This window comes from Gouania willdenowi, chromosome 16, assembly GCF_900634775.1.
Source record: "Gouania willdenowi chromosome 16, fGouWil2.1, whole genome shotgun sequence".
NCBI classification, from domain to species: domain Eukaryota; kingdom Metazoa; phylum Chordata; class Actinopteri; order Blenniiformes; family Gobiesocidae; genus Gouania; species Gouania willdenowi.
Genome location: NC_041059.1, coordinates 5303016 through 5320415, shown reverse-complemented (window position 1 = coordinate 5320415; position 17400 = coordinate 5303016). Strand labels below are relative to the sequence as shown.

The window sequence follows — 17400 nt, the reverse complement described above, 5'->3', positions numbered from 1 at the left end:
CTGCAGTCATGTTATCTTTGTATATACAGTATAAAAACATATTTTACTCCAGAGCAGTGGTTTTCAACCTTTTTGGCCTGCCATGACAAAATAAAGGTTCCAGAGAGCGGGGACCCCCACTGTAGCTGAAGGTGGTTGAACACAGACATGAACATTGAAGAACAGTCATGTGGAGACAGGACCATCTATAAGGGGGAATAAAGGGGAGAGATTTTTGGGGTTCATCCATAAAGTCAGAAAAATGATGGGCCATTGTTCTATGAATCTGTGATAACCACATTTATTTATTCATCTGAATAATATCCACTGTTATCCAGGAACGTTTAATATTATTTGCATAGCATATACTCATCTTAAAGATGTAAATCCTTGTTTTATTCAGAAATAAAATGAGTTAAAAGTGACCAAAAATGGTGGAAAATGGGGTGCAATGGGATTTTAAAAACCACAGAAATTGGTTAAGAGATGCATATTAGAGTGGCCAAAAAACAGACAGAAAAAGTGGTAAAAAGGGTTCAAAGTGTCAATATTGGCTTAAAAGTGGCAGAAATGGGGGGGGGGCAAAAAGGCAAAAAATATGGTGAAAAGAGGTTAAAAGTGACAATAATGGGTCAACATATGAGACAAAATGTGGCAAAAATGGTGGAAAAGGTTAATAAGTGCCAAAAACGTCTTGAAAGTGGAAAAAATGTGCAGAAAAGGCATTGAAATTTGATGGAGAAGTGACAGAAATGGGAGAAAGGCGGCAAAACTTAATTCGGAGCAAAAATATGGCAAGAAAAAGTGATGAAAATTAGTTAAAATATGGCAAGTTCGGTGTAGTTGCAGAAAAAGAGTAAAAAATAAGCAAAAATTGGCTCAAATTGTTGAAAAAGATTTCTATTACTTTCTTGAAGGCATCTGGCGACCTAATCCAAGTGTCTCACGACCCCAAATGGGGTCTTCACCCCAAGGTTGAGAACTCCTGCTCCAGAGGGCTGGATTTACCAAATTCAAAACCATTTCAATGAATAAAAATAGTGCTGCTGTCTAACAGTGTGGAGGTCTTTGGTTTAAACCTAATAACCCTACTGGCTCCATGTACAATTTGCATGTTCTCCACTAAGTTTCTGATCTCCAATTCCAAAAACACATTAAGCACATATTTTAAAAGATATTTGTAATGATAGTGGAAATAAAAACACAGAGAACTTGGAAGTGTTTGTTTTTTTTAGGAGTTTTTCATTATAAATTCTACACAGCTGGAACAAAAATAAAAAGATACATCAACACACAACAGAGGTCACAGTGTAGCACAAAATATACAGTATACAGCACGGAGAGAGAGAGAGAGAGAGAGAGAGAGAGAGAGAGAGAGAGAGAGAGAGAGAGAGAGAGAGAGAGAGAGAGAGAAACAAAACAAAGCAGAGAAATGAGCTCGATAAAAAAACACACACCTCTCTTCTCTCAGCGGGAAAAACCAAAGGAAACTCAGTAGTTCCAAACTTAAAAACCCCCTTTCTTTAAAAAAAAAAGACTTTTATACCACAGTACTTTATATAAGAACATCAACTCTCCGTTTTTTAGGGTGTCAATAATTACCCGCCGTCACAAATTTGCAAACAGTCAGCATGTTTATGGCAAGAACAGCAGAAAGACACTGAGGAAACCCAAATCTATTTATGGACAAAGGGAGTAACTGAGGTGACCTTTTATCCAACAATCACATCAAACCAAGGCCACTGATTCCAGTGTAAAACAACATAAAAAAAAGAAAAAGAGAAGATTTAACCAAAGCCTGATGATTACACATCCAAAGCACAGAATCACAAGTTTCAAACTTTGCTGCAAGTGTTGCTCACTATAGTCGTCGCAGAAAACAACACGGACGGATGTCGATTCTGAATCTACCCAATCTTACAGTGAAAAACGGATGATAATTCAGCAGTTTGAAACTAAAACTACTCTGGGAATTGATTTTTGCACTTTTCAGTTGTTCTCTCCTACAGCGAAAAAAAAAACCAAAAAAAAAAAACACAAATTGTCGCAATCACAGTCAATCATTTGGAAAGCACAGATTTCTTTAAGTCGACATCGTGCACAGTGCGTCTGCAGCTCGATAGAGAAGATCATTAGATGGGGCTGGGGGGGGGGGGGGGGGCAAAAAACATGAGCACTAACAGAACAACAACATAATACGCGGCGTGTGTTGCTGGCAAAGGTTGAGAACAAATTTGTACAACTTATTATTCCTCTCTTTGGAGTTTTATAGAGACGAGGAAAGATTAGAGTGATGGAAAAGCCTGTTTTCACTGAATGCACTTATTGGAAAATGAAATTACAAACAAAAGAATCAAACAAAGCTTTTTCTCAGTGAAATCATTACAGGCGTGAAAAAACAAAACAGCGTGCACAGGGATTAAATGAGACAAATGTCAATCATGATTAGTTTTTTCAGTCGAATCAAATAAGAAGAAAAGCCTGTGGTTTTTTTTCCCCCCGAGCAGTGAGAGAATCAGACCAATGTTTACATTGACGAAACATCGTCAGATTTATCACAAAACGCTCTTTTCTGAAGAGTGAAAGGCGGAAGTGATTGGAAGAAGAAGAAACCCAGAGAACCTTCACCTGCAGGTAGAAAAGCAGGGCTAGCACCAGGTAGGAGGCGGGGTTTGTCAGTAACTCCACCCACCTGGTGTAATCCAGGCTGTAAAACAAGTAACCAATATCAAAAACAGTGTGAACCCACAACCCTCTGTACACACGCTGCACCCCCCACCCCCCCCACTCCGACTCCTTCAGTCAAAGGGAAATGAAAATCAAAAAAATCAGCTTTGTTGTCCTTTTCCCTTCGTCCCTCTGTAGACGTCCTGATGTCATCACTGGTAAAAAGACAAAAACACAAATAGAACAAAAAGTTAATATTGCACTTAAATTACTTACAATAATTATATATAAAAATCTATTTTCAAACTATTTCACTATCATCCTGAAATATATTCTGCCAACAATCTGCCTTGTATATGTCCTTATATATATATATATATATGTGCTTGTATACGACTTTATATACGTGTTTGTATATGTCCTTAAATATGTGTTTGTATACGACTTTATATACGGGTTTATATACATGCTTTTATACGTCCTTGTATAAATCCTCAAATATGCCCTTATACAGTATATATCCTTATACACGTGCTTGTATACATTTTTATATACAGAATGTCCTTGTATACATCCATATTTACGTTCTAATATACGTCCCTGTATACGTTCTAATATACGTCCCTGTATACGTTCTTATATACGTTCTAATATACGTCCCTGTATACGTTCTTATATACGTTCTAATATACGTCCCTGTATACGTTCTTATATACGTTCTAATATATGTCCCTGTATACGTTCTAATATACGTCCCTGTATACGTTCTTATATACGTTCTAATATACGTCCCTGTATACGTTCTTATATACGTTCTAATATACGTCCCTGTATACGTTCTTATATACGTTCTAATATACGTCCCTGTATACGTTCTTATATACGTTCTAATATATGTCCCTGTATACGTTCTTATATACGTTCTAATATACGTTCTAATATATGTGACTGTATACGTTCTTATATACGTTCTAATATATGTCCCTGTATACGTCCTCTGTCTTAAGTCTGACCTGATTTGTGGATGGTTTTTTGTTGAGAAGTCCCGCCTCTTCGTTGGCTTTATCCGTCTTCATCTCCACCACGATGTCATTGTTCACCTCTCCAGTGGCTCTGAATAAGAAAACATGATTATTTAATATAATCAAAAACAATGTTTGCACAGAGACTCGACTGAGGCCATTATTACTTATTATTATAACCGCTAGTTTAGTTCAGCGCAGCCCGGATTCTGATTCTGTTTATTTGGAGTTTACCCGAGACAAATAATTACGTTACTGTAATTGAGTTGCTTTTATGGGTACTTGTAATTATTGAGCATATTTCTAAATCAGTAATTTTACTTGTACTTAAGTATTTTATGTATAACTAGGCCTGGGAAATATATCGAGAATCAAGATATATCTGGTTTTCTGTTTTAGCGATACAGAAAATAAGAATATAGCCTATAACGATATATTTTTTTTATTTTATTTCTTATTTTATGTTAAAATACTTGTTGTAGGAGTCGTTGCTTAGTGCATTCTAACCCAGACCTTCCTCCAAACAAGCCACACTACAGAACTCACTCACACGTGCTGTCCCTTAGAAGTGAAACAGCCAAAAGTGGTACATATTGTGCAGCTGTTTCTTAATAAATGTGTCTGTGTGTCAGTATTGTCTTTCTGGTCAGACTTTATTAAGTTAAAAATATTGAGATTAATATCTTATATCACCATTTTGAGAAAAAAATACTGAGATATGAGTTTTGGTCCATATTGCCTAGAGCTATGTATGACTTACTTGCACTTGAGTACAATTTCAATCAAGTAACATATATCAGTATGGTTTACACCCGTGGTTTGCATGTTCTCCCTGTGCCTGCTTTGACTATTCCACGTGTTCCTATGAGGACGTTAGAGGATATCAACCCTGCAGAAATCTACTGATCTTCAATTCAAATTGCTTTTTTGTGCTTGGTGTGACATTAACGTGACGTTAGCGTGATGTTGGCGTGTACTCACACTTCCTTCTTGCTCTTCTTGCTGCAGGGCAGTTTGCTCTTCTTGTTGAGGAAGTAGATGAGGGCGACCATCAGCAGCAGCAGCAGGACACACACCACCACCGCTATCACCACTCCACTGGAGCCCCCCTGCTGTTTGTCAGCTATACAGCGCCGCCATGGAGGGAAACATGGAGGGGGGGGGGGGGGGGAGGATGGATGGAGGGGCGTGGTGGGTGGGGGGGATTTACAGGGAGGTGATGATCGTAGACAGGTGGGGGGGTTTAGTGAAGGAGGGATGGGGGGTTGATTTCAGAGAGGCATCATGAACGGTGTTTGATTCGAGGGTTGTTAGACGAGGATGAGGAAGAGGAGGATGATTTTTGTTTTGGGAGGGGGTGGAAAAAGGAAGGGGAGGGGTGGGGGATGATTGATCATTGATTGGTTGATTGGTCAGGTGGGTAGAGAGGATGGGTGGGGGGAGGGGAGGAGGAGGGTTGGAGTGTGGAGTTAGTCTACCTTTGAATGCAATGACTGAAATGTGATGGGACCCAATAGCAGAGGCCGGTCCTCACAGGTAATAACAAACAGCATGAAACACACTCATACTCACCCATCACCTTAACTTGTATTACTGTACTTGTGAGGACATTAATCCCTGAATTATTGTAACTCCTTTAATTTGACTTTTTTCCTGATGAATTTTAACTAAGTCGATGGTTAAATTCAAAATAATCTGATTGTCTGGTGTGTTTTGGGTACTGGGCGGTCCCTTGTTTTATTTTGGAGGGATGTTACGCTTAAAAACGATTCCTTACTTTACTTATCTGACTTTAGGTTTAGGTGATGCTTAAAAAAAGCTCAGAAAGTATCTAATTTGGACACTATCTCAACAACATATGCAGCTAATACCAAACAAAACAATTGTTATGAGAAATTATTAACTAACTTAATATCATTACCAAGAACAACAACAACAACAAGGAATCACATGGAATAAAATCTTTATTTTTATTCCAAGTAACTGAAAGTGTATATATATATATAAAATTGTAGTATTTTTTGTTTTTATAAATCATAAAATCTTGGGACAATTGTTATTTTTGTCTTTTTAAAGCTAAGCACTTGGTTTTCATGAGTATTGATATGTTCATCGCACAACACAAAATTAGAAATTTACACTTTGACATCTTTTGGACATATTTGTTAAATCCTGCATTTTTCAGAAAAAAGATGAAATATTTTCTGATTCACTGAGAATATTTGAGCTTCTTTTTCTTTTCTTTTTTCTCTTTGAAAGAAAAAAAAAGGGTGAAAAAAAGAAAGAATATTTGAGCTATTGACTTTATTTTTGGAAGTGGTGATGCACGTGTGATGATGGGCACAACTTCCTGTGTGTTAGAATAAGAAGCAGATGTGAGATATTCAATAGTATTATAAGTGAATGTTAGTTATTAAGTATGTGCATTAATTATATTCAGGGCTTTTGTTTTGAACTTTCTTCTACTTATTCATCTCACAGGAAGTTGTTCCCATCATCAGGAAGTACGGTCTCCAAAATAAAGGTGAAATGTGTGTCCTATCTTTATTTCCTGAGACTTATCCTCTCAACTACAGCAATACAAGTACGACGATGACAAAAAAAAAAAAAAATACATCAGCTTTTGTAAACACAAAATGCAAAAAAACAACAACTCCGACATCGATACACACAGTTACATACAGCGGCAGGAACAACAACAAAAAGAAAAACAACACAAACACGCGTGTGAAAGTGTTAGCGATACAGACCTGACGTTAGCACAGGGTTTCCACTGAGCAGCACTTTGAGAGAGAGAAAGTTTCTCAGTTCCATAGCATAGCATAGCATAGCATAGCATAGCATAGCATAGCATAGCATAGCATAGCATAGCATAGCGACAAGAGCACAAACAGAGCGGCGAACACACACACACACACACACAAACAACGCCCGACGAGTGAAGACGAAAGACACAGAAACGAGGGAGCAGTGAAACAAAGTGGAGAATGGAGGAAATAGAATAGAATAGAGTCCTTTATTGTCCCTCGAAAGGGCCACAAAAACTTGTCGTAGCATCACCAAAATATAGGACAGACATCATACAAAGGTGAACGAGAAGAAGAAAAAGAAGAAGAACAAGAAGAACAATATACAATATCCACAGTGGTCGGTAGCAAGAAGGAAATATACAAAGGTTACAGTACAGCAGAGAAGGCGTGAGGGGAAATGGTGTGTGTGGATGTGTGTGTGTGTGTGTGTGTGTGTGTGTGTGAGTGTGTGTGCGTGTGTGATGAAAGGGCTGGGGCGAAAGAAGATGGAAGGAGGGCCGGTGTTCTAAGTTACAGGGACGGTACAACAAAGAGTCCTGAGAGAAGAAGGGAGGAGAGGAGGAGGAGGAGGAGGAGGGAGAAGGCTCTACCTTCAGCTGAGTTGTGAATTGCTGCAAAAAAGAAAAGAAAGAGAAGAAGAAGAAGAGTGAAGGTCAGAGGTCAGCGTGGGCTCAGTAGAGAATTCAGAATCAAAGTGACGAGAGGTCCTTTATTGATCCACGATGGCAGCACAAGTCACTGTCAGTGACAATCAACAGACAATATACTGTAACATTCACCCCTGTTGTGAATTTAAGACTCTAATGCAGTGGTTCACAACCTTTTTTGTTTTTATAGTCCTTTAAAAAACATTTTCTTTAAATACTTAATTTAATTAGATTTCATTGTATTATCCAACTTTTATTTAACTTCATCTGTTATTTTTTTTGTTTAGTTTTTTTTCCTTCTCTTTTTTTGTCGTTTTTTCCATTTTTTTTTTCTTTTTATCTTTACAGTTTTTATTTTCTCTTCCCATTTCTCACTTTGTCTGTTAGCGATTTTGGAGGAATTCAAAGGATCAAAAAGACTGAAATTGCTGTGGTGAATATTACTGATAATGATAGAATAATGATCCTGTTTCCACTGACCTCGTTTGAGAGATACCGGCAGCTTCTTGCTATCTGATCCGTGCTCGTTGGAGACCTCGCAGGTCACTCCATCCTTCATGATCTCTGGCGTGGTTTGTAGAGTCACGGTGCTCATCGCTTTATTACCTTCCACTGATACCGACTGGTCGGAGCCAAAGAATGTACAGAGAGCACAGAGGAACAAAAACACGTTATGTTACTCAACCAACGGAATTAAGCATTTAAAGCATGTGTCAAAATCATGGCCTGGGGAGCCAAATCCGGCCCTTTGGAGCATCCAATTCGGCTCGCAGGAGAAAGTAAAACTGACAGAGAAAACATGAATCATTGTGTAAATGAAACGCAACAATATTTGCAGGTGCTCACTGTTTCCCCGGTGCTTATATCACATGATTACAGTCATTTTTAATGTTAAATTGTTGGAAAAGAAACTAAAAATTCTTACAAAATCCTTCAATTTTCCTCAAATTATTACTTATTTTCTTTAATCAAATAGAAATGGTCACAAAATCGAGAAAATTTAAAGTGATGATTCAATGGCGACTGATATCTGTTACTTATTGCTTGAATATTGTCGGTTTCTTGCAAATTTTTTTAAATTTTATTTCTATGTAGAAGTGCAAACTAGGGCAAAATAATGTTGAAAATACTAATTTTCTTGCATAAAATCTGTATTTGCTCAGTATTTGGCCCCTGAACTAAAATGAGTTTGATTTCCCCGATTTAAAGGGAAAAACTCTGAAACAGGGTCAGTTTTACAAGTTTAAACATCTCACATACATCCTTGTTTTCTTCTCACACCACCGAGCTTTTTAAAAACATCATTAAAGTTGTATTTGTCTATTGCTGGATGAAAGATATCATTAATGAAGCAGTGTTCCCGCTGTAAGCTGCTTTAAAGTTGCTTGAAAGGCGAGTATCAGACTTTTTTTTTTTAGAAAAATAAAAGGGAGAAAAAAAAGACTGGAACATAGTTGGAAAAGCTCTAAAATGTTTACAGTCTAAACGTGCAGCTGTTCAATAACATGTTGTTGAATCATTCCTGTGCAGGAGAACATCTGCTTTACTCATGATCCCTGTTAACTCCCACAAATGAGTGTCTGTCCCTACTTGTCTGAGCTGTACCTCTTTTCCCGAGGGCTTCCAGGTGAACTGAGGGACAGGCAAACCATAAGCCGAGCACTTCAGAGTCACAGCGTCTCCTTCCTTCACCACCTCAGCTAGGGCAGGAGCCTCGATCATTGGTTTTCCTAAAAGTGAATACAGACGTTTGGGCTTTGGATTGGATGGACACGTCATTATTTACAGCAGGCCCCCTTGGGCCCTCGGTCTAATTTTGTACGATCCTCAAAACAAATCTCACTTGAATTTTAATTAAATAAGTTTGAAGGAATGTGAAGTCCAACATAATGCACAACTTAAGTCCAAAAACACACAAAACAACAGTGAAAACCTGTGAGTAACCCAAAAAAAACACACAAAACATCACATGAACAAAGTGATTCTAAAAACACCCACAATGCCAAAGCAAAAATTACCCAAAGTGACAAAAACAACTCAAAATAATAACAAAAACACACATAATGACTAAAACAACACACAAAATGACAAGAAAAAAATCCTAAAGGACAGTAAAATACACAAAACAACTCCAAAAACACACAAAATGACTGCAAAATTCACAACATGTTTACAAAGTAAGAAGAAAAACACACAAAGATTCTCAAAATATAGAAAATGACTCATATAACATAAAATCACGACAAAAGACACACAAAACAACAACAACAAATATACAAAGTGATTTGAAAGACACATAATGCTGACAAAATTACACAAAATGAGAGAAAAATTTACAAAACGACAACAAAATTCACAAAATTGCAACAAAGTTACACAAAATAACTCCAAAAACACACAAAACAACAGTGAAAACCTATGGGTAGACAGCAGCTTATGGGCTTTGGATTAGATGAACACGTCATTTTTTACAGCAGACATGAGCAACTCACTAATTTTGTGCCTCCCCCTAAAAAAAATCTCCCTAAAATTGTAATTAAATAAGTTTGAAGGAATGTGAAGCCCAACATAATACACAAAATAGGTCCAAAAACACACAAAATGACAGCAAAATGCACAAAATGTCAACAAAAGTACACAGGGTAACAAGAAAAACACACAAAATGACTTCAAAGACACACAAATTAACAACACACAGACAAAGACACACATACACACCCACACAATGCCATCAATATTACACAAAATGACAGAAAAATATGCAAAACAACAAAAAATACAGAAAGTCACTCCAAAAAAAAAAACAAACTAATAGACAACAAAATTTTAAAAATGCAGAAAAATACAACAAATAACAAAAACACAAACAATGACTTAAACAAAACCCAAAATTATGACAAAAATTCCCAAAGGACAGCAAAATAACCAAAAAAAATATGCAAACGACAGCGAAATGCACAAAATGTCAACAAAAATACACAGGGTAACAAGAAAAACACACAAAAATGATGAAAAAGACACACAACACAACATCACATTTACAAAGTGACTACAAAGACACACACGTAATGCCAAAAATATTACACAAAATGACAAAAATACGCAAAACAACAGAAATACAGAAACTCACAAAAAACACACTGATAGACAACAAAATAAACACATAATGATGACAAAAATTCCCAAAGGACAGCAAAATACACAAAATAACTCCAAAAACACACAAAAAATGTACAAAGTGATTCAAAACAACAACAAAATACAGAAAATCACTTGAAATCAGGAAACTGCATTTCAGAAAATGACAGAAAAGTCAATAAAATGACGACAAAAACACGCAGAATGACTAAAAACTCACAAAACAACAAGAAAACCACACAGAAAGACAACCAACAAAAATGCTTTTTCCTTTCCTGTAGTAATGCTCATGATGGTCATTATTCTAAATGCTGACATGAATGTCGATAATGTGGCCCTCGGATCATGTCACACCTTTAGGCATTTAAAAGGTGTGTGTGAGTGTGTGTGTGTGTGTTAACATATGCATGCCAGTTGACGGGCTGTTTCCTGTGAGGTGAGATGACAGTGTGTGTTACCTTTAACGGTGAGGTTAACACCAGCCTGTGCTATGAGTCCTGCCACTGACGGCACGGCTCCTACACACATGTACTCTCCAGCGTTTTTATAGGAAACGTCTTGTATTGACAGCGTTCCGTCCTGAGAGAGAACCTCGGACCCCTGGAGGAACAGAAACACACTGGTAAACACAGGTGGACTCACACCATGCAGCATCGCTACACCACAGTTTCTCTCACACTACGGAGACACAACAAACGATACGACACACAGAAGACAACAACAGTAATGAAGCTTTTTACAGCATCCACAGTGACAGAATTAATTAAAACGACTATAACATTAAGTTTGACTTCATCACAAATAACAGGAGCACAAAAATCATTTTAGCCTGAAAGTTGCACACCTGATTAAGTTTGTCCTCTCACTAGCTATTGCTAATAGTAATACAACCTTAGACACTCCACTAACTAAAAAGAGAGGCTTTTATTTTGAAAGCGTGTAATTAAACCAAGTTAATGCTGATGTATAATGGAAAATGTAAGTGTCAGTTGTTGTTTGATTTACTTAATCAGTCCACAGTCTGTTGGGAAATAATTTTAATCTTTTTTCCCCTAATAATGATAATAAAAAATAATTTTGGATTATTTAAAAAAAATAAATAAAAAAAAATAAAAAAATAAAAAAAATAATAATAATAATAATAATAATAATAATAATAATAATCTGGTATTTCCATAATAATGATAAGGGTTTTTTTAGATTATTTATAAAATAATGAAAACAATAATTTTACTTGTTTGTAAATAGCAAATGATGACAGAATATATAAATAAACAAATATTAGGTATTTCCACAATAATAATAAAAAATGATTAGATTATTTTTTAAATAATAATAATGTTTGTAAACAGCTAATGAGGAAAGAATAAATAAATAAAATAAATAAAATAAATAAATAAATAAATAAATAAATAAATAAATAAATAAAAAGTCAAAGAAGTAACCTTCATATTAGGCTAACCCTTTTTTTTACTAAATAAAAAAATAAGCACTAAAAATAGATATTAAAAAATATATGTTTAGGTGCAGTTAAAAATCAAAAAGCTGTTCAGCCAGAAAACAATAATTGATTTAATGGAAACATGTCATTATCTGGAAGGTTTTAGGGACAAAAAAAAATTCTTTTTTCAGGTGAACTTTTAAAACCTTTGAATTCTTCTCATGAACAGGCATCAGCAGTTATTTAAATATATCACTACTTTTTAATAAAAGATTTACTCTACTTGTCGTTTTAAGTCGAAAAGATGAATAAACTCACCTTTTTCCACTGGACCGTGTGCACCCCTGAGGCTTTAGTCTTACACTGCCACTCCACCTTATCGCCCAGCATGACCACTTGGGGCTCTTTGGGGGTCACACTCATTGGGTCGATGTCTGAACAAATAAAAAACGACAGATCTTAGGTGTACCTGAACACATCGGTAAGTTCTCCCTTTGCTTCATCAGTCATGGAATAAAGTGATTATAAAAGCAGTGTGTGATTGATTTAAAGCTCAACGCTAACTAAGCCTTTTTTTTTTCATGCTGTTGCTGAGCTTAAACTGGCTGATAGGATCAAATTAAACAGAGTGGTTGGGATAACATTAAAGTAACAGATCAAGTGTGAAAAACTGAATTTGATATTTTCCTGGCTGAGAGGATTTTATCCTATTAAAATAAAAATATCAGCATGGAAATATAATGATTTTTTTTAGCTACAGAGCGTAACACATTAATTAGACCACCTGCCATAAATGAATTACTAAAATCATGTTTTATGTTTTTTTCTCCTCCAGCTGTTTCAAAGAGCTCAGAATTAGAACTAAAAAAAAAAACCTATTTATTCTGTACTTTATAACTATTATCATTATTACTCTTGTACTTTTACATTTATATGTTATGGTTTCCTTTTATTCAGACAACTTTTTTTCAGAAAAATTACTTTGATCTCCTGACATGTTTCGACTACAAACTGCCAGTCTCCCTCAGAAGCGTCTGCTGATCGTATTGATGTGTCCTTATAGAATATCATTCAAAAAGAAGAAAAAAAGGAACTTGCTGGAATTATTACATTTTTACTCTATGAATTATTTGATTTGTTAAATCTTTTATTATTGTTGTTCTTAACTTTTAATGGTTTCATGCAAATTGTAATGTTTTTGTTTTTTTTTTAAATTCCCTTCTTTGCTTTTTCATCTCTGACTCTTATTTGTTTGATTTATTGATTGTATGCTTGATTGATGTTTGTGAAACAGTAAAAACACAATTATCTAGACGCTTTTCAATCAAAAATTATATATTTAATGCTCAAATATGATTATTATTGTTATCCATGATTTTTTTAATTTACTGATTTATTAAAAAAACTGAAAATAAAAATAAATAAATAAAGCACATTACTATTACTTGATTAATGCGTCAACTTAAAGTTATTTACTTGCATTCGAGAAGAAATGCACATTAACAAGTTCATCCTCTCACTAGCTATTACTAAAAGTAATACAACCTTATACATTCCACTGACTAAAAACAGAGGCTTTTATTTTGAAAGCATATATTTGAACCTGGTTAAGAGGAAGTTATTTCTTAGTTAAATAAATTATAAAAAAATGGTAAAAGACGGAAAACCATGTTAATATTGATGTATAAGGCAAATGTACGCGTCGGTTCATGTCTGATTTTCATAGGCAATAATTAAATTATTAAAATTTGTTTTTTTTTATAATAATGACAATAATAAAATAATCTTAGAATAATAATAATAATAATAATAATTATTATTATTATTATTATTATTATTATTATAGTCTTTCTGATTTACCAAAAAACTTTCTTGATAACTATGTCAAATTAAAGTTATTTACTTGCATTTGTGAAGAGAAAAATTTATTTTAGTAGTTAAACCAGCTCATGTTTGTTATTTGCAAAAAACCCAATAAATATTTATAAAATATTTCCATTTTTTACGACAGGTGGTCTAATGAGTCTTTTAATCACTATATGTTTGTGTGTTTGTGTGAGACGTCCGCTCACTCACAATTAACAACCAGTTTAATGACTCCTCTAAGGTCTGCGTCCAGGTTGTCAAAATCTATGGCCGTGCACTCGTACATCGCTGCGTCTGTGCGGTTCACGGATTTCAGCGTCAGTAGACCTCCCTGACCCTTGATGACCTTTCCCTGCACATGGTTTAAAAAAAAAGAGGTTAGCAATCAGGGTCACCATGTGATTGTAACACACAGGGCGATTGGAAAGCGTGAAAAAAAAGTTTCCCGCACGTCTTTGGTGAAGTCAAAATCCGGCTGAGGGTTCCCGTCGGTCTCACATTTCATGGTGACCGTGTCGCCCTCTTTCACTGGATCAGCGTTGAGGAGGGAAAAGGTCGCTGTCTCAGAGGGATCTGGATGGACAACAACAGACAGGGAACAGGTGAGCATTCCTACGCTGGTTACGTTAGCGCTATTGTACAACACATCATGAGTCAGAGAGGAGCCACGCATTCCACACTGTTCATTATTATATATCCCTTTGTTCATCATGAGCTCATTGCTCATCATAACCGTGGAGTAAAAGTTAAGCTACAAAGAAACAATGTGCATCAGCATAAAAGAGGGACAGAGGCTGAAAAATAAATTGCTAGCTGCCTTTTTTTTTTTTTTTTTTTTAAAAGAACCACTAATTATGTGCTTCAAGCTGTCAGTAATAAAGCTCACATTTACATCTATGGTGACTCAGCATGCAGAATTAGCCTAACGGACAGTTAGTTGTTACCAACAGAAAGGAGGCTGTGTAGTTAAGTGTTTGAAGTGGACAAATATGGCTAGCAACTGTGACGAAAGCTGCACAAAAGGATATCTGTTCATTGACGGGAACATTCACCGAGGATCAGCAACTGACGACACCATGAAAATGAAAGGTAACATCTCATCATTTAACCACAAGGAAATATGAAGGAACAAGTTCCATGACACCCCCCATAGTATCCCCTGTAAGCAGAAACGTAGTAGTGCTCTGAACAAGTATGTTTACAAGCCGCATTGAGATTTTCTGCCCATTAGCTTAGCTCATTGGCTTAGCTCATTAGCTTAGCTCATTAGCTTAGCTCATTGGCTTAGCCCAATAGCTTAGCTCATTAGCTTAGCTCATTGGCTTAGCCCAATAGCTTAGCTCATTAGCTTTGCTCATTAGCTTAGCTCATTGGCTTAGCACAATAACTTAGCTCATTAGCTTAGCTCATTAGCTTAGCTCATTAGCTTAGCTCATTATCTTAGCTCATTGGCTTAGCCCAATAGCTTAGCTCATTAACTTAGCTCATTAGCTTAGCTCATTGGCTTAGCACAATAGCTTAGCTCATTAGCTTAGCTCATCGGCTAGCCCATTAGCTTAGCCCATTAGCTTAGCCCATTAGCTTAGCTCATTGGCTTAGCCCAATAGCTTAACCCATAAGCTTATCCCATTAGCTTAGCCCATTAGCTTAGCTCATTCACTTAGCCCATTAGCTCAGCCCATTAGCTTAGTCCATTGGCTTAGCCCATTAGCTTAGCCCAATAGCTTAGCCTATTAGCTTATCACATTAGCTTAGCCCATTGGCTTAGCCCATTGGCTTAGCCCACAGATCCCTCTCATAGCAGCTCGGCTTGCAGCGGTCCTCGCATACGACCTAATTCCGTCTGAACAGAAACGTTTCACGTTTGTATCCTTGATCGATATTATGGAGCCAACGTCTGGATAACTCTGACTTAGTGTCGCAATTTGGCTCAGAGACGCAAAATAAATGTTTCTATGGGTTTTTTTCTCTTGTTGTTATAGCAACCATTGGCTTTACATTCCGCCATTGTTCAAAAACTGTAGACCAACGGAACACTGTTGCCTAGCAACAGCTAACAGGAATCAACAAACGTGCGTCATATCTTGACCAAAATGACGGCTCTCCAGAATTTATGCCCCAAGGTACAAAATTGTTGTAAAAAGTCCTTTTAATGTTTTTTTAATAAAAAAAGGTGAACATATTTTGTTTATTGGTAACACATTAAACACATTATTATATGTATTTTCACTACAGGTATACTTTAATGGGATCAAATGTCTTCCAAACCTTTAAAGTGTGAATGATCATGGTACCGTGATCAGGGTCATTGATCCAGATAACTGGCAATTTCTGGTAAAGAGGAGATTTGGCGATTGGCGGAGGTTTGCAATTTCTGAGATTCAACAGCTGTTGAAATGAATATTTCCATGATTTGGCACACGGCTTTCACCATTAAGGAATAGATGTTGAGAACTTCTGGTTTAGACTAAAAAGGCATTGGTTTGCATCTGGGCGATATGGACCAACACTCATATCTCTCTATTTTTTTTCAAAATGGCGATATACAATATAAATCTCAATTTAATTCAAATAAAGTATTTCCAGAAACACAATTCGGGGCTAAATTTGCTGATACAAACACAGGGACATTTAATAACAAACAGCTGCTCAATATGTAGAAAACTCAATAATCTTGATATATCTCCCAGCTCTAGTATCTGCAAGTTTACTTGGAGTTTAAAAAGATGAGCAGGGATTAATCCCCTCAGTGTGTGACTCACAGTTGAGGTCGATGGTGATGGTGTCAGACTTCTTCTGTTTAATCTGATCTCCTGGCATGCTGTACTCCACCATGCACTGGAACACGGAGTCCTTATCGGCCTTGGTGGGCTGCATGTACAGGGTGCTCTTCAGGGTGTAGAGACCTGACGCCTCCTTCTCCAACAAGGGAACCATGTAGGTCTCTGTCCAAGATGGAACGAAAACAAAGAGGAAAAATAAATGAAGAGTTTAGTGTTGGCGACAGGCACTAATTAACCTCTGCTTTGCTTTGTTTCACATACTCTCTTTTCTGTCTTTGACCTCAGGAAGAGGCTGGTCGTCTTTGAACCAGATGATTCTGGGCTCAGGATGTCCGTTCATCGTCTTACAGGTGCCAATCTGATGAGAAACAATGTAAAAGATGCCAATAAGTGGCCATGGTTACATGATGTTTTTTTAATACGGAATTAATTATTCAGAATTAACTTATTCAGAATTGTATTTAGATGGAAATACTAATTCCAAATTGAGGTTTACATGAAAACAGGTTTATACGTCTTTATTCAATTCCGCTTTAGGTCTGGGGGTTGGGAAGGCTTCTGATTGGACAGGGGGCAAATGTGACGTACACCATAAAAGAACACATGATAAGAACTGTTTTCAGTTTTATTTTTAATGTAGTTTTGAAGCAGCAGCTCAACAATATCATACGGTTTCACTTTGGTCCACTGAACAGGAGAAGGGAGATAGGGACTAAATAAAGCCCAATAAAACTCCTGTAAAACAATAACCAGGAAATAACTATTTGCTCCCTGGTAAAGATAGTAGCTCTAACAACCGGTACAATGATAAACTTGGTGATATTACAGCCTGTGCAGCAGTACGGGGACAGCAGTACGAGGAGCTGTTGGTGCGAAACGCCCCACGGCAGCTGAGGCTACATTGTAGCTTACCACCACCGGTGTGAACGATTACTGGTTTCTCTACATGCTTTGAGTCGCCTCAAAAAAAGCGTTATATAAATCCAAGCCATACTTATTATTATTACTCTTTTCATTCTAAAGCATTTGTTACATAAATAGTCTCGG

At 36.4% G+C, this 17400-nt stretch overlaps 1 protein-coding gene across 3 annotated transcripts in view; it reads right to left on the bottom strand.

The window, feature by feature from the left end:
- Positions 1-1198: 1198 nt before the first annotated feature.
- Positions 1199-17400, bottom strand: part of bcam (basal cell adhesion molecule (Lutheran blood group)) — a 79880-nt gene continuing 63678 nt past the window's right edge. Inside the window, exons 5-17 of one of the 3 annotated variants that reach the window (XM_028471288.1) lie at positions 16615-16711; positions 16333-16515; positions 14022-14143; positions 13781-13922; positions 12023-12138; positions 10722-10863; positions 8731-8855; positions 7606-7747; positions 7069-7089; positions 6419-6451; positions 4650-4791; positions 3660-3759; positions 1199-2861 (exon numbers count right to left, since the gene is read on the bottom strand). In XM_028471288.1, the coding sequence (XP_028327089.1) occupies positions 2859-2861; positions 3660-3759; positions 4650-4791; positions 6419-6451; positions 7069-7089; positions 7606-7747; positions 8731-8855; positions 10722-10863; positions 12023-12138; positions 13781-13922; positions 14022-14143; positions 16333-16515; positions 16615-16711 (1368 nt within the window). In that variant the 3' untranslated portion in view covers positions 1199-2858. The remainder of the gene's footprint in view (positions 2862-3659; positions 3760-4649; positions 4792-6418; positions 6452-7068; positions 7090-7605; positions 7748-8730; positions 8856-10721; positions 10864-12022; positions 12139-13780; positions 13923-14021; positions 14144-16332; positions 16516-16614; positions 16712-17400) is intronic. The other 2 variants (XM_028471289.1, XM_028471290.1) reach the window with 2 other exon arrangements.